General features: G+C 42.7%; 1 protein-coding gene across 1 annotated transcript; it reads right to left on the reverse strand.

Moving 5' to 3' along the window:
* Positions 1–1,562: 1,562 nt before the first annotated feature.
* Positions 1,563–17,702, reverse strand: LOC311232868 (malate dehydrogenase, mitochondrial-like). The gene is made up of 9 exons (XM_084319699.1): positions 17,550–17,702; positions 13,993–14,161; positions 11,713–11,796; positions 11,382–11,491; positions 10,499–10,624; positions 7,063–7,140; positions 5,058–5,157; positions 4,026–4,177; positions 1,563–3,350 (listed from the first exon to the last, which is right to left on the reverse strand). Exons 1-9 carry the CDS (start codon positions 17,610–17,612, stop codon positions 3,219–3,221), a joined length of 1,014 nt encoding a protein of 337 aa, XP_084175825.1. The 5' UTR covers positions 17,613–17,702; the 3' UTR covers positions 1,563–3,218.
* Positions 17,703–18,860: the final 1,158 nt, after the last annotated feature.

The following is an 18,860-nucleotide window of genomic DNA, read 5'->3' on the forward strand; positions in this document are numbered from 1 at the left end:
TGACCAGTGCGTCGATGTCCCTATTCCGGACGCCATCGAGGACTACAACCAGTACAAGGGAAGGGTGGACACGTCAGAGTCCCCGATCCAGGACTATTTCGCACGGGACAAGCCCATGCGATGGTATCAGACGATCTTTTACCATCTCTTGGACATTGCCGTTGTCAACGCCTTCATCCTGCACAAGCACTTGGCCAAAGTGCAGCCGGGCAGACCCTCCTGACTCACAAGCGGTTCAGGCAGGTTCTAGGGAAGGAGTTGGTTGGCGAGGCCAGGGCTCTGGCTACTGCCGCTACCCCCCACCCCTCCTCCCTCGGCTGTATGCCTATATACTTTGGGCCAAATGTCCCGGACGGCTGCAGGAAGTGTGTGCTCTGTGCGGCGGGAGGAGAAGGGGAAGGGAAAGCGTAAGGAGATAGTCTGCTGCACCAAATGCAACGTTGCACTATGCTTAACCCGGTCCAGGAACTGTTTCCTGGAGTACCACAGGAGAATGTAAACGGTATCCCAGCCATGAGGGCTGCTGTGGCAGCTCCCCACCCTACCTGTATAATAGTTACTATCGTTAGTTTGGATTTAGTTTTTTTAATGCATTTTTTTGTGTGCATTATTTACATTTTGTTTTTTTGCATTTATGTAGAATCTTTTTGCATTTCTTAGACTTTGCTTGCATTTATGTAGCTTTTTTTTTTACAATGTTTACACATTTTTCATCTTGAAATGTAGAGATGGCTTTTACTTTTTCATTTTTACAGATGTATAATAAAACGACTCCATTTGGAGACAAACCAATGCAACTTTGTTCTTTTTTTATTGCATTTATACTGTGCACAATGGTAGAATGGGATGATGGCACAGGGTACATGTCATATTCAAATTCATTTTTTCCAGCCAAATTCCATTGGAACTAGGGCTGGGCGATATGACGATATTATATAAATATCGGGTACAGTTCATTAACGATACACTTTTTCAACGTATCGTGGATATCGTGATGTTTTGCCCAAGAGGATTGTGTCGCGTCAATCTGTCCACACGTTACTCGTTCATATCTCAGCCCGTGCTGAGATATGCCCATTCCGCGGTCTGTTAATAAAGTTTTCAATCAGACAGATGTATGGAAAGGCTTTTATTATAACATTCGTTGTAGTAAAATCATTATGCCTCATTTAGTCATCCTGTGGAGCACTGGTCTCCTACTCGACGGCCGCGGGGAGCTAACGTTAGTAGCTTTGTTGACGTTGTTCAGCACACAGGACATTCAGGAAGTCAAAAACTAATAACGCTTGCCGATTGGTGCTAAGAACAGCAGGGCGGGTGCAAGCGCTGTGACGTAATTGGCAGACTCGACTGTCAATCAAAATTATTATGTTTCCGTCAGAATGAATGAGTGAAGACTTTGTTAAAGGGTTGCAGAATGGGTACAATACAGTACAGGAGGATGAAGACCAGAAAAAGACTTTCGGCTTTTTTACATAAGGGTCCTCCATTTTCAATTCATCAAAACATTTAGAGACATACATATATACAGTAGTTTCATAAAAATGCTAAAATGCTATTGATTGATTGATTTAAAACTTTATTAACATATTGCAGAATGGGTACAGTACAGCTCAATACATACAATTGTTAAGGGGATGGAGACCAGAGAAAGACTTTAGTCTTGTTTACATCAGGGTCCCCCATTTTCAATTCATCATATTTCATATCTAAATCATATAATATCTCATTGCTAAATATATGCAATATATAATCTAATAATCTAAATCTAATATATAATATAAAAATGCTAAATGCATGGGTATTTTATTTTGTCTTTAATGTTAGCTTGCAAACTCAAATACTGTCTTGATAAGCCTCATAATGATTTGTTTGGGGTAAAAAAGAAAAACATCGTGATGTGTATCGTGTATCGCCGAAAGGTCAGAAAATATCGTGATATCATATTTAGGCCATATCGCCCAGCCCTAATTGGAACCCATTTGGCACATTTTGGGGTACTTTGGGTATCCCAGGTGTCCGCTTGGTGCTACCCTTATTAGAACACTTCTGGAAGCTATGTCCTTTGTTCAATTGCTTAGCTTTTTGGTACAGTTGTCAAGAAGTTGCTGAATGGGCTCATTGGCTTTCAGGTCTGAACATTGTTAGCATGGTGTTATTCACTGTCAAAAAATGGGAAAATAGGTGAGGATGAAGATTTATATTTCTCCTTTGGTTCATTACAATTTACTCAAGCATAGTGACACAATATTTCTGACACTGGTAATGTCAGATCCATAGATCTCCCTAGAATCAAGATACCAAGAACATGCAAATCGCTGCTGTCGGGACAAAACCTCATAACTCCATTTTTTGAATTTTTTTTATTATTATATAAATCAACTCCATAGATCATCCTCCATATGTGTGTGGGTTTTACAAAGTTTAAACAATGGGAAAGCATTAAACCAATCATCTGTCTAAACCTCCTAACTATTCACGCTCAAATCTGTGTTAGTTTTTTTCATCTGCTGAAAAGTTGGGTTTTTGGAGTTATGAGGTTTTGTCCCGACAGCAGCGAAATGGTCCTTGTAGAAGTGGCATCCATCTTGACATTGTGCATATCGCACATACCTCGGTAACAACAAATCAAATCATAATAGCTAAACAGCTGCACACAAATACTGTACCACATTCACCTTTGTGTCATCCCTCCAACAACATGTTTGTAATGTTTATCCATCAACATTGATGATTGTTGACACATGATTGGTTGTGCAGTTGGCACAACATTAAACAGCCTATGCAGCTGAGGAATGCATTTACCTACAGTAAGCAGATACGGGTTAAAATTAGGCTGGTAAGAGATTCATATGGTTTGCATCGGTTCATCTTTGGGTTATCGACCAGCCCTATTGTGCACAAGAGGGAGCAACGTTGGAAAACCCTTGTACGATAAAATACAATAGTTGCAGAATTAATGAGTCATAAAATAGGCATCTGTACATGTTCTGAGCGTCTGTCAAGTCCAGCTTTCAAAATGTACATGGATCAAACACGTAACAGTGTGAGGTCAACTGTTTATTCATGATATTAACATTTTGCTCACAACTGACATACATTTATTGCGTTATCAGGCAGGACTATGGCTGTGAGAGGGGTCTGGAAAGTGCTCTGGTTGTCACTCAAATTGACGGGACAAAAATAAATAACCACAGATACTGAGGTCAATGCCCTGCTCACTTCCTGTTCGCCACAAAGTCCTCTCCCTTCTTGATGGAGCCCTTCAGCTCCCCAATGGCGTCCGCCACTAGCTTCTCCTCAAACGCCGTCAGCTTGCCCAGCCCCAGGTTCTTCTCGATGCCATTTTTCTGGAACAAGATTGAAGAACATTACATAATGTTGACACAAATATGTGACACAAACAACTTAAAATGTGCTATAGATAACATTCATCCACTAGATGTCGCACTAGAGCACCAGCATATCATTTATTCAAACGGGTGCATTCCACGTGGGGAAATGGGAAGTAGGTAGGAGATACATGCACGCAACATGTAAACATTTATTTGAGCTGCAAAATCTTTTCTAAATTATATTAATTAAATCTATTTTTTGGGGGAGGGGAAGCAATGGATGCAAACAAGTTTAGATGAACAATGTTTTAACCTAACCATCTCAAGTTTGTAAATTGGTGTGTTGCTTACATCCATGATTAAAGACGGTATAAATATAGATTATGCCTATTCTTATGCCTGCACGTTTACATTGCACTACTTTTGTCTTTTATACCTACCTACCTATAAAATATATGCATTGAAATGAGGGTGACCTCAATTGTCCTTTCGAGAATAAATAAAGGTTTGAACTTTGAATTGAATAGTTGTTTCAGGTGTAGTGCATTCACACTCCCCAAGTGATACGGACCAACTTTACAACTGCCAGTACATGCAGTCGTCCAAAAAATGTCAAAGCGGAATTGCGGGTCTTCAGTGTGAGGGTTCAATTACTGGGATAAAAAAACAACTTTGACGAGCACGACTTACCCCAAGGAGGAGCGGCGTGGAGAAGTATTTGCACTCAGTCTCTTCCGACCTGACGAAGGCGCACTCCACCACACCCTCCTTTCCGTTCATGGCGTCCAGGACAGAGAAGGTGAACCTGGCTCCAGCGTAAGCCATGGAGAGGGTGGCAGAGCCTGCATGGGTAACATTAGTACACACATGTTTTAAATCACTTTATTTTAATCCATATATATATCCATAATACATCACACACATTAGGATTAAAATGTAAACAGGTGTACTGGTACAGACACACACATTATACTTGAGTAGGGTTTAAAATAAAAATGCACTGTGAAGCATTGATATAAATGTGTTGTAAAGTGCTTTGTGCAGCAGGCCTACTAGTACTTAAAAAGCACGATTGAATGTAGCCATTCACTCATGCCGCCTTCAAATGGGGTTATGTTTACAGAGTCCATATGAACAACCCACTGTTGTGGTATTCACAACATCGTAGGGCTGCTCGATTGTGGCAAAAATCATAATCATGATTATTTTGATTGATATTGAAATCAAATATTAAAAACACAATTACTCATCGATTTGAGAACATCATTTAACAACGACTGAACCATTATTCTCGACCAAAGGCTGCCTTTCTGTCATCTTCTACAAGTTACCAAAGAGGTTTCAAAATAACTGAAGGCTCCCGAGTTCACAACGTGTGATCTGGTGCTGATGTTTAAAAAAAAAAAAAAAAGTTGTCGTGGAATTATTGTATTTAGGATTAACAAATACAATATGTCCTTGTAAAATGTTCCTATTCCCAACGGTCTCATCTTATTCCTCTGTCATTATGACTTTGCATTTAATTAGCCAAATAATTAGCCTCAGTGTCTTCCAAGACGCAGTGCCCGGTTGCCTAGCAACCGGGTCCTCACGACTACCAACCACTTGGAACGCTAAGAAGCATATCGTGTACGTCTACTTCCCAGGTCGAGACCACAAACTCACAGGTTCCATTTGAAGACAGCATCATTCATTCATTCATCAAGTGGGCCGGAGTCTTACCTGCTCCAGCCTTTGCCTTCACCACCTCAGTGCCCGCCTCCTGAATCCTGCCGGTCAGCGCTGCCAGCTGGTCGGCTGGGAACTCCACTTTGGGTGTGCACTGTAAGAGTTAGGAGACGTGAGTGAATACCTATGGCTCAAACATGGCACTGTAAGAGTTAGGAGACGTGAGTGAATACCTATGGCTCAAACATGGCACTGCAAGAGTTAGGAGACGTGAGTAAATACCTATGGCTCAAACATGGCACTGTAAGAGTTAGGAGACGTGAGTGAATACCTATGACTCAAACATGGCACTGTAAGAGTTAGTAGACGTGAGTGAATACCTATGGCTCAAACATGGCACTGTAAGAGTTAGGAGACGTGAGTGAATACCTATGACTCAAACATGGCACTGTAAGAGTAAGGAGGAGACGTGAGTGAATACCTATGGCTCAAACATGGCACTGTAAGAGTAAGGAGGAGACGTGAGTGAATACCTATGGCTCAAACATGGCACTGCAAGAGTTAGGAGACGTGAGTAAATACCTATGGCTCAAACATGGCACTGTAAGAGTTAGGAGACGTGAGTGAATACCTATGACTCAAACATGGCACTGTAAGAGTTAGTAGACGTGAGTGAATACCTATGGCTCAAACATGGCACTGTAAGAGTTAGGAGACGTGAGTGAATACCTATGACTCAAACATGGCACTGTAAGAGTTAGTAGACGTGAGTGAATACCTATGGCTCAAACATGGCACTGTAAGAGTTATGAGACGTGAGTGAATACCTATGGCTCAAACATGGCACTGTAAGAGTTAGGAGACGTGAGTGAATACCTATGACTCAAACATGGCACTGTAAGAGTAAGGAGGAGACGTGAGTGAATACCTATGGCTCAAACATGGCACTGTAAGAGTTAGGAGGAGACGTGAGTGAATACCTATGGCTCAAACATGGCACTGTAAGAGTAAGGAGGAGACGTGAGTGAATACCTATGGCTCAAACATGGCACTGTAAGAGTAAGGAGGAGACGTGAGTGAATACCTATGGCTCAAACATGGCACTGTAAGAGTAAGGAGGAGACGTGAGTGAATACCTATGGCTCAAACATGGCACTGTAAGAGTAAGGAGGAGACGTGAGTGAATACCTATGGCTCAAACATGGCACTGTAAGAGTTAGGAGACGTGAGTGAATACCTATGGCTCAAACATGGCACTGTAAGAGTTAGGAGACGTGAGTGAATACCTATGGCTCAAACATGGCACTGTAAGAGTAAGGAGGAGACGTGAGTAAATACCTATGGCTCAAACATGGCACTGTAAGAGTTAGGAGACGTGAGTGAATAACTATGGCTCAAACATGGCACTGTAAGAGTTAGGAGACGCGAGTGAATACCTATGGCTCAAACATGGCACTGTAAGAGTTAGGAGACGTGAGTGAATACCTATGGCTCAAACATGGCACTGTAAGAGTAAGGAGGAGACGTGAGTGAATACCTATGGCTCAAACATGGCACTGTAAGAGTAAGGAGGAGATGTGAGTGAATACTGATGGGTCAAACATGGACATCAATATAGCACTGAATATACACTACAGTATCAATATATCTTTTTATACATCATAAACCTGATACATCATTTTGTTGTCTAAATAATAATAACAGCAAATATGAAGTCAAATTTAAAACGAAGCGATTTCTGAAGTCTGAGAATGTAAAAAATAATAAAAATGGTGTTGCATGTCCCACTACTACGAAGACCATCACTCGGATTTTCCATACCGAGTATATACAGTATCATGATATGGCTCCATTGAAAGATTCCTTCCGATCATCATGATAGAACATGCATATATAAAATGTTATATTATCATTATTCATCCCCCCCCATATCACCAAATTCCAATGACCATGAATGCCATTTATTTGAACCATAGAGACCAACACTGTACATTTCTACTCAAATACTATGTGTAATGAGGTAATCATGTAGTGCGATAGATGTGAGGCTGGTTGTTACCTGTGAAATGAGGGGAATGATAGTCTTTCCAGCGTGACCTCCAATGACCGGTACGTTGACTCGCGCTGGGTCCAGGCCCTGAAGTAGAACAGCCCACAGTCAGTCCTCTTTCCCTTGCATGCCTGGTATAGGCGTCAATAACCCCCAACTATAATAGAGGCCTTGTATGGAATGTTTGTGTAGTTGTCCATCTTCCAACATGGCTGCCTGTAACCATTAGTAACCACATTCGAAAGAAAAGGCCTAATTTCTGTGCAGTGGTGAGAGTAGGTAAAACACAGGAAAAGCATTACTGTTCCACTGTGACTTTTACATGAGCCAGTAATACATATCTTTTTTGATATACAACACATGTAACAACACATAGCAACGGTTTTCCAGTGGGTGACAAAGTACATTTGTATCCTAAATCCTACAGCTCTGTTGCGAGGAGGACATGTGATCGCCGGACATAAAACATACCAGTGTTCCGTTTCCCCTGAGAAACTCCCACCAGATGACGTCACCCAGAGGAGAGCAGACCTGATGCCAAAATGTGGTCAAGCTCTCGAAACACAGAACACGTTGGTAAGTTTTATGTTGCAAAATGCACCTTTAAGTTTCCTGCCCTGGTGCTTTTTCTTTGACGCCATGCTGCCTTTGGAAATGTACAGCCTGGTTGGTGGTACTGCCAGAGCACATTTCATGCCATTGTTACATTTGTAGTCAAAACATGTAGTAATGAAATAATAAGCAGAACCCAAATGATTACCTGATGCTGGATTTAGGGCTAGCTAGCAGGTTGAACAGCACATCCAACATGTACATGTGACAGGCCCCAGGCGGTCAGGGTGGGGGTCGTCATACCTCCAGAAAAATCACCCTGAGTATCGGGTCCCCCCAGGGCTGCGTTCTGAGCCCCCTGCTGTATTCGCTGTACACACATGACTGTGTGGCCAGGTTCAGCTCCAACTCGGACGACACGTGGTGGTGGGGCTGATCTCTAACAATGACGAGAAGGCCTATCGGGAGGAGGTTGATAAACTGGCATGCTGGTGCCGGGATAACAGCCTACTCCTGAACATCCACTCAGGAGTAGGATAAACGGGGCTATCGTGGACAGGGTGAGCAGTTTCATGTACCTGGGAGTCCACATCACAGAGGACCTGACATGGTCAACACGCATAGATTCTGTGGTGAAAAAGGCGAAACAGCGCCTCTATCACCTGAGACGGCTAAGGAAGTTCAGAGTATCTGGGAAGATACTCCACTCCTTCTATTCCGGGGCTGTAGAGAGCATCTTTACTGGAAACATCACTGCCTGGTTTGGAAACAGCACAGCACTCCAGAGAGTGGTGCGCTCAGCAGAGCGTACTACGGGTATTGCACTACCACCCCTGCAGGACTTATATAACAGGAGGTGCAAATCCAGAGCCTGCAGAATAATGAAAGACCCCCAACACCAGCCTGTTCAAGCGCCTACGGTCACACGCTGCAAGAACAGAGACACTCCGGCTCAGCTTCTTCCCCCAGGCCATCAGAACACTGAACTCTGCGACTAGGTGGTGTAGTGGGCAAGGCGCTCGCCATCAACGCTGGAGACGCTGGGTTCGAATCCAGCTCTCGGCGTTGCTATCAGCTTGGCTGGTCGTTCATACTAACACAATTGGCAGTGTTAGGGGTGGGAAAGCTGATGGGTGGGTCCTGGGCGTTGTGGACAGCAACCCCTACAGTTCGGTCGGGGCGCCTGCACAGCGAGGGTAGGATCTGGTGGGAGGTAGTGCGGCCTCCCACACGTTACACTCTCCCAGTGAGAATCTGCGCTGCCAGGCTGGCTGCCGGCTGGCTGCACATGCGTCGGAGGAAAACATGTGACAGTCTCCGGCCTCCCGGACCAACAGTAGGGGGGAGTGCGCAACAACCAGGAAGGGGGTTGGGAATTGGCATAACAACTAAAAACAGTGGGATGGGAGAAAAATCGGAAAAAAAGGGGGGGGGGATAATATATATATATATATATATATATATATATATATATAAAAAAAACAAAAAAAAACTGAACTCTCCACTCACAAGTACACATGAGCACACAACACTCATGCGGCAACCGCTAAAACAATCACTTTAAACAAAATGTAAAAAAAAAAAAAATAGAAAGTCACTTTAAAGGAAGGAGATACTGTATAGTTTAGATACATTAAGAGTTAAAATTGTATAGTGGTGTATATAGGAACCAGTTTCTCAGGAACTTAGCATGTCTCTTTTTTTTTACCATGCATATCTTGTGTCTTACCTATTTTATTTTTTTCTATTTTTATTATTGTATTTTGCACAATCAATGCGGGCATGACCACCCGCATTTCACTGTATGCCCTGGTATGTATGTGACAAATAAACCTCTTGATTCTTGATTCAAAGATAAATAAATACTAGGCATCTACTACAGCCTTACTAAGCATCCATTACAGCCTTACTAGGCATCTAATACAGCCGTACTAGGCATCTATTACAGCCTTAGTAAATATCTATTACAGCCTTAGTAAGCATCTACTTTAGTAGACAAATTAACTTGAGTTTTATTTTGATAAATAAAATTTGTTTTACTGGTGACTAGCATTCAGATCTAGTGACATATAGGCTTCAAATGAATGTTGAAATTTTGCGCAAACATGAAAGTGCCATTGGAGGAATCACCAGTCTAGTGCACCTCTGCTAAAATGTAATTGTGTGTAGAGATAGCAAAAGCATTGCATGGAACTATAAATTCTCAAAACCCAGCAACCCCTGCTGATTCAAGAACGGACCTGGGACAGAAGATAAAAAAAAATGCTGAATTCATATATACAACCACATTATTTGGGATTTGGGACAGTTCCTCTTCAGTTTGGGATGAATACAACTATATGGGAAGGTTCAGACTTCCGAGACTTCCAGAAATATTGATTGTACGCCCTGCTTAGTACACCAGTAAGCAGAGTGGGACATTCCTAACGGTACCATGATAAGCCTATTGCAAAACTACTACATGCTGCATAGACTAGCACCAAGCATTATGTAATAATATCCGTTGTACATTTCAAAAGAGGCAGCCGAGCTGGCCAACACTACCTTTGACCTTATCAAGGCTTCACCTATTTCCGACAGGGCAGAGTCCGAGGCACCTTTTGTCAACGCCCTGGCGAAGGCTTCACACCTGGATCGCCAGCTATTCTTTTCCAAACAGAAATGGCCTTTTTTATTGACTTGATCTACATAAATACCTTCGATTTCCATTCTCTTTATTAGAGATTCTGGCCCCAGTCACAAAAGAGCACCAGTGGAAATTTCTAGAGACTCGAAAGAAGCGCTCGTCGTCACTTTCGGGTGTGATATTTTGGGAGATTTCCCCTCAGAATTCCGTCCTCTCATGTGAGACTGTATACCTGAAAGAGTGTCCCTTGGGTCATAACCGGCTCACCTTGAGCTCTGCCACGAAAGCGTTTGCTCTGACGATGTCCAGTGTTGTGACACCAAACACTTTGTTGGGGTTGTAGACTCCATACTTCTTCAAGACCTCCGAGGTGATGGGGATGGTGGAGTTCACCTAACAATTGTAAAAGGAACACATTTACTATAGAAATCAGTACAATCTCAAAGCCTATGGCCAAAAATATTCGGATCAAAGCTCACTTTTGGAAATTAAACTACATACAGGTGGTCAGTAGCTACTGGCAGGCACTTCACACTGGCCACTCCTCCTCCGACCAGCCACAAGATAGAGATGGGACTGATCCGATCCACTGATCGGTATCAAGTTCCGATATGACGTAATTACCTATCGGATATTGGTCCGACTTCACCTCACCTGCACCACAAACATTAAATACCACAGTCTTAACCATTCCGCCACCTGAAGTGAAAAGGATCCAATTCAGGTAGCAAAGGAGGGGTATTTAACTTAGGAGTGAATTTACACCAAGTGGCTACTACTGCAAGGTTTCAACCCGGTTACATATGTTGCCGGGAAACAAGGAAGAAATAGATTCAGCTTACTCCATATGTGGACAAATAAATTTAAAATCCGTTATGCTGACCATATAGCAATCACCAACTCCTACAACGCAAAACTGCAACAATTTCTAAAACGTATTTGCCAAGCAGAAGTAGAAGTAGGCCTGCAAATCAACATTGGGAAAAGAGAATGCATGACCACAAAAGCTAAACATATGTTGCATTGTTCACTGTTAAAACTGTCCTTGAATTCAATATATGGTGAAAGATAAATACCAGATCAAAACGTATTTCAGACCAAGAACTCTAGTAATGAACCAGAGGCAGCAGAAGTGTTGCCCTGTACTTACCGGGTTGGCGATAATGCAGATTATGGCCTCAGGGCAATTGCGAGCGCAGGCATCGGCCAAGGTGGCCACAATGGTGGCGTTGGTGTTGAACAGATCATCACGGGTCATGCCTAAAGACCAACATGGCACGAAAGTAATGAGCTTACTTAGTAATAAGAGTATGGATTTTGTATTAGAAGTACAAGCCTCCTCTTGTCCAATGAAATGTAATATCCGAGGCCCCTGGCTATACTCAAGTACCACAATGATCAATGTCTTTCCAAATCATTACATAAGACCATTATAGTTACACTGATCCACTGCTTGTTACAGTGACCTTGCATCGACTCACCTGGCTTCCTGGGGACCCCCGCGGGGATGACCACAACCTCACAGCCTTGCAGTGCAGCGTCCAACTGGTCAGGACCCATATAGCCTGGGAAAGACATCATAATAATAATAATAACAACAACTTAGTTTTATATAGCGCCTTTCAAAAGACCCAAGGTCGCTTTACAAGGGGGAAAACAAACAAAAGTAACAAACAGTGGACAGACGCAACATACAAAGTGGTAAATTAGGGGTTAAAGGCCAAGTTGAAGAGGTGGGTTTTGAGGAATTTTTTTGAATGAGTCCAGAGTTGGGGCGTTGTGGAGTTCTGCAGGGAGGGAGTTCCAGAGGGTGGGAGCTGCCGCGCTGAAAGCTCTGTCCCCGAAGGTCCGCAGTCTGGTTCGGGGATGGACGGACTGTGACGGAGTGTAGGGGTGGAGGAGGTCAGTGAGGTACTGAGGTGCCAGAGCGTGGAGGGATTTGTAAGTGAGCAGGAGGGTTTTGTAGGTGATGCAGGATTTGATGGGGAGCCAGTGGAGGTGGATGAGGGTGATGTGATGCCAGGGTTTGGTGCGGGTGAGAACCCTGGCAGCGGAGTTTTGAACATACTGGAGCCTGTCCAGGGTTTTGCTTGGAACCCCCGGACAGGACCCTGTTGCAGTAGTCCAGGCGGGAGGTGACGGAAGCATGGATGAGGGTTTCAGCTGTGGAGTCGGAAAGTGATGGTCGGAGTCTGGAGATGTTTCTGAGGCGATAGAAGGCGGATTTGGTGACGGAACTGACATGGGCTTGATAGGAAAGCCAATGAACAGGAAATAGTTATATTTCATTCCCCATTTTTCAGACAAAAACTAAATAAAAAAAGTTTCAGATAGAATGGATAGGATTCTAAATTACAAATGATCCTAGTGGAATTAACAATCGATCCATTTCCCCCCCGACCCGATTGGTGTCCTATTTGAGGCTGCGGTTACATTAGGGCCAAAACTATTCGTTTCAGTTTCGTTTTTCAGAACGCTACGTAATGGCAGGTAAGTTAGACGTTGTTTTGTCTCCTGACCACAGAGTGATGTATATACATGTAGTACAATGACAAAGCAGTAGGTGGCGATGTAGTTCAAAGAATGAAGGCCATTTTCAACCAATCAGAAAGGTTGAACGAGTCACTCCACATCCTGCTCAAAATCTCAGAAAGCCACCATCTTTAAATACCTCTCATGAGCCATTTAGCAACATAGCATTTATTTTTCAGCAAGAAAACAAAGTGCAATAAACAAAAACGGATACATTCACTGTGTGTTCTGCCTCATTTGTTGATGATCTGTTGATGAAACAAAACTAACATCAACACAATTGACCACCAAAAGCGGAGTTTAGTCTCACAAAAAGATCACTGGTTTTGTTAGCTTACGTGCTAGGGATATGCCATTATAACAGTATAGCATTGTGGCTATCGTACATTAACCTAGTAATGAATGGATGAAAACGTTATTTAACAGATTGCAGAATGGGTACAATACAATACGGCTCAATACAAACAATTGTTAAGGGGATGCAGACTGTTGTACTTTGGACTGGGTTCCTTATAACAATAACTTAACACATGATCTTAGTTTAGCCGCAGCTACAGGCAATCTGAGGAGGACGCAGCTGATATCCTGTATGCCTATTGCTTAATGACAAGCATAGAGTGCTGCTTTTGCTTCCGCGTTTTCCCTGATTGGCTGCGCCATGCCCCGCTGGTTAAGGTTAGAGTTTGTCTTAGAGACAGCCTATTTCCGCACTGCCGCTCTCCCGCGTTGCCGCGGTCACATGGTCAAAGCAGCCAATCAGGGAAAACGCGGAAGCAAAAACAGCACTCTATGCTTGTCATTAAGCAATAGGCATCCTGTATAGGTCAAACCAGGGAAGAATTTGGCGTCGGTGTTTACTACTGCGCATGTGCGTTGTGCAAAAACGACTCCGTATCCGGCTTGCGCAAATTACATGGCACTGTTGTCGACGAGTTTCCAAAACGAAAACACCCCTTCAGCGTTGCCGTTGCCCATAGGAAAACACATTTTCCTGCCAAAACGGCGTTTCCTTTTAACTTGGACATGCAAACGTAATCATTCGAAAATACAACGTTGCTGTTTTTCCCCAGTGTAACCATGGCATGAATGGAAGAGCAGAGCAATAAAACTTCACACTGGCAAGACAAGGTGTCAAGTCAACTGGAGGGAGGGACTGGGGAGGGAGAGACGGATCAGTGCAACGGGAACTGAATGTTTAATCATCCTACTCCTAATCTGTGCCGTCTTACCGGTGACATGGGCTCTGGTCTCGATGTGGCTGAGGTCGGCAGCCACTCCGGGGGTGTGGGCGATGTCGAACAGGTTGAGTTGACTGACCAGCGGACTGTTTTTCAACAACAGAGACAGTGGCTGGCCGATGCCACCAGATGCACCCAGCACTGCCACCTTAGCATTGTTCTGGAGGGGGGGGGGGGGGGGGGGGGATTACAATGAAATCTTGTGTTGTAGAGTAAGGTTGGGCATCAACATTGGACACTTCAGATTTGATACCGGTTAAAAGCACTATCAATATGCAAGAGTAAATTATTTTATATTTAACATTTTCACTTTGATTGATAAGCACATCTCTTGCAACAACAAGATGAGTATGAGGTGACTGCCTTCGCATTATAGTCCTCGACTATTAGTCGACCAAGGGTTACTTTTATCGAGGACAGTCCTGTGTGGCAGAGAGTTTCCATTCCGAAGAAAATGGTGGCGGTCCAATTGTCCTGGAAGATGTCAATGTCCTATTGAGCTTAATAACAAATTGATATAAAGAATGTCATCATAAAAAGGCATGTATTTTTTTTCCATAAAAAAAGAAGACTGTTGTGTTTAGTTAAATAAATGGAGACCCTCTGTCTTTATTGTATAAGTCTATCTTTGTATAAGTGAATGAACAAGAGAAGTTAAGACTTCGCTGTCCAGTTCAGCACCATGGACAGGGCCAGCCACAGCTCTGGCTCCACTGTGTACTGAAACAGAGAGAGAGAGAGAGCCCTCTTTCTGCAGACACTTTTTTTTTTTTATAATTTTTTTTATTATTGCAAAACAAAACTTATTAAAAGTCAGTACTCAACACACAATGTATAATGAAACTTTCAGTAAAGGTGGTTAAAATATATGCAAGTACAGAAACAGGATAAAACAAAAATAGTCAATAATAACATTTTAACCGTATACCGTGTATATCCAGCGAAGTTACAATTATATAAATGTTAGTATATAATATACCCCGAATACCTATTTTCTAAAACCCTACACACATATGCTCCAGCTCAAATCCCCCCCTCCCGGACCCCCTCTTGGATAGTACCTCCATTATCCCTCACTCCTAACCAGACATCACCATTATAGGCTAGCTTTTATTCTCTCCACCACTTCTAACCACATTAACATTTTGGATTCATTGAGCCCTAGAATTCTTGCTGTTGATATTTCTTGATATATCACATCAAGATATGTAAGAAACCACACTTTCCGGCACATTTTTTCCGGTTGAAACCAACGTGATGCAATCAGTTTTTTAGCTACTGTGATACCCGATAAAACCAATCTTTTTAGTTGTGGGTTCACTGCAAACTCAAAAACATCATTCAATAGCAATACAGCGGGGTGTACAGGTATATTCCAAAATACGAGTATTGATAATTGTTGGGACACATCTTTCCAGAATGTCTTAACTGGTGGGCAGTCCCAATACATGTGCATAAATGTTCCTTCGTCCCCATTTGTACATTGGGAGCATTTGGAGTTTTGTATAAGCCCCATTTTGCACAGCCTTATAGGAGTCAAGTATGTCCTGTGAATATAGTTCAGATTGATTTGTTGATGATCCGGGTTCCTTGATGTAAGTCGGACATTTGCCCAGGCTCCTTGCCAATCAAAGTCATTTTCCAGGTCTGGTATATCCCTCCTCCAGACATTGTCTAGTTGAAGGGTTTCGTACGAGGACGTTAGTAATTGTGAATAAAAACCTGATACAAAACCTCCCAATGTATTTCTGTCATAGAAAAATTTGTGGTATCTGTGGTGTTCAATTGGTATGTGTAATGGAACACCGTGGGATCTCATACAAAGTTTTAACTGTATGTAAAAAAGCCATGTGGACTCGGTGAGGTTAAACTTTATGCATATTTCGACATAACTACAGAGGCCCTTGTTATTAAAAATATCCCCTAATGAGTGTATGCCTCTTTCTTCCCATACAGGGAATCTTATAGGTCGTTTTCCCATTAAGAGAGCATTGTTATTGAATATGGGAGTGTGATTATGCCATACTTGATTGTTAGGAAATTTCCTTTGAGTTTCCCGCCATGTCCTGATTGCATGGGTTATTATTGGGCCAAATTCTCGCTCACAATGCTTGATTGAAAGTTTAGTGTATGCTATGTCTTTCAATCTCTGTGGGGCTACTATGTTTTCTTCTAATTTTCTCCAAGATACCAAAGCCTCGGGGTCAAACCATATCTTCTTCAATGGTCTTAATGTGAAGGCATTAAAATATTGTAAAAAATCTGGGACTGCCATGCCACCGTCTGCAGACACACTTAAGAGGGGATCAAGCAGGACACCTTGGCCAGTTTGACCCACTCTGGAATTCGTTCATGCCCGTCCTGCTAATAAATGGTAAAATAGTCTGCATTTATATAGCAGCTTTTATCCAAAGCACTTTACAATTTGTTCCTCACATTTTACCCATTCACTCACACACAGATGGCGGAAGCAACCATGCAAAGTGCCAACCTGCTCATCGGGAGCAGTTAGGGGTTAAGTGTCTTGCTCAAGGACACTTCGACACGCTGCCCGGGAGGAGTGGGAATCGAACCGGGAACCTCCAGATTACCAGATGCCTGCTCTACCTCCTGACCACTGTCAACCTTGCAAATCACCTCATAATATTACTGTTTCAACACATTTCTTACCTACTGGAATACTTTTATTTTAAAAAGGCCATTGCATCAGTTGTTCACTATAGTTCTTCCAAAGCTACAAAATGATTCCCCAAATATTATTTCTGGAAAAGGAAGAAATTGTGACCCCTTGTCATCATCATAGAGGTGGAATTGAATCCATAGCACAAAAGGTATAGTGAAACATATTGTTATTAGTACTAGGCTATGTGTTGATTCAAATGGTATAGGTTAACATAAATGTCTTTCACTGAAAGTTAACTGGATTTCCAATGATGTTCAAGATGACCTTACAGTTACAGCAGGGATCACATTAGCAGCTAGCTTCATTATATTGAACACAGCATGTCCTCTCTGAGCTGTCACTCCCAACCCAGATAATGCCAAAGTTGGCGTTCGATAGGTTATATGACTCAAGTTCTCACGACAAGGCAAACTGCTTTACTTAATTTGTCTTCAGGTAGATAGTGGGTTAATGTTAGTTGGCTAATAGAATTGTAATCTGATTCTGAAGCAGGCAGTGACAGATAATGGATTAACTAGATTAACTAAACCACAGTACGCAAAGCGAATGGGGTAGTTTGTCAATCGTTAAGACAGTAGCTAATGCTAGCTAGCTGGCGTTTGCTAGCCGAGAGCTGCAACCTTGAATGAATGAATGAATGAAAACTTTATTTAACAGATTGCAGAATGGGTACAATACAGTACGGCTCAATACACACAATTGTTAAGGGCCCGGGGATGCAGACCTGAGAAAGACGTTTGTCTTGTTTCCATCAGGGTCCCCCATTTTCAATTCATCATAACATATATATCTGACACACACTAGACACACTATGACACACACTACTTGCTAGGCCCTTATTAAAACTTGATAATAACAATATTACCTGTGATGAGGTAGACAGTCTCCGGCCAGTGCAAACCGTAGATTTGACAGCGCGGGAGAACATGTTGGACGCGTTGGGATCTCTTATTATACTACTGGCAACACAAGTTCAGATGTGTTCTCCAGTGTTCCTCCAGCGTCCTCTGTCAGTGCCGCCGGGTGCAGGACTCTGCGTTACCTTTATATCGTCACCGTCTCGGTGCCCCGCCCCCTTACCGGCTAGGTGCCCCGCCCCCTTGAGGACCGGAAGTATTCAAGTCCTTTTTACTGATTTGAGAAACAAATCGAGTAGGGTATCTGCAGAGCCGCAAGCCCAACGTCTGGGCGGGGCTTCGGGGCTTGTACTCGGTTTGACTGGTTTGACTGTGCGTGGGCGGGGCTTGTACCTTGTCTTGTTTCCTGTAAAACCCGGAAGTAGACAGTTTGTGCTGTTTATTTTTAACCCTAACCATAACCTTAACCCTAACCTTAATACAGCGTTTTTAAAATCACGTTCACCTGTTACTTGCCCTTCTGCTCTACGGGAGGTGTATGTCCTCCTGGAGCTCGCCTTAGGACACCTGCGTTACCGTTTGACAGGTGTACCGCCCCAGTCAAACTCCCCACCTATAGGCCAACCACGTATATATACTCACAATGAATGGTTTTGTTACACACGTATTATTATTCTGCAGTGCAATCACTATGCAACAACCATCAAATGCACACAGCACACACACCCACACTCACTCAAACAAACAACACACTGCAGCACCCACTCTCCACACTTTAGATCACACAAACACAAACACACTTACACTTTATATTTATTGATAAAGGATTTGCACTACAACTCGTACACCTACTGTGAATTGTACCTAAATTGCACCTCGTCCCATTTCTCCATTTCTGCCTTGCACTATATAGTATTGTATATTAGTACACTGCACAGTATTGTATATTGTATGGTAACTACGTCTATTCTGCATCTGCATCGAACATTGTACATATGTCTAAACTGAACACTGTGACCTCATTTTTTTTTACTTCTAATTTTACTATGTTATTTTATTTCATACTTATCTTGTCTTGCACAGTCTCTGGAGCGCAACAGTAAGAAGCATTTTGTATAAAAGTATTCTGTACTTCTGTATGACAACTATTAAAGAAACTTGAAACTTGAAACAGTGTTCTGGAGGTCCAGACCAACGGCCGGGGCGGTTCAACGGAGGGGCACGGACCGGGCCATCACCCAATAAGTCCATGTTTATTATTTTCTCTATATATATATATTGTTTTATTTGTAAGATATATATTTACTGTTGACCTGATA

This window comes from Notolepis coatsorum (genome assembly GCF_963971535.1).
Source record: "Notolepis coatsorum genome assembly, chromosome: 8".
Lineage (NCBI taxonomy): Eukaryota > Metazoa > Chordata > Actinopteri > Aulopiformes > Paralepididae > Notolepis > Notolepis coatsorum.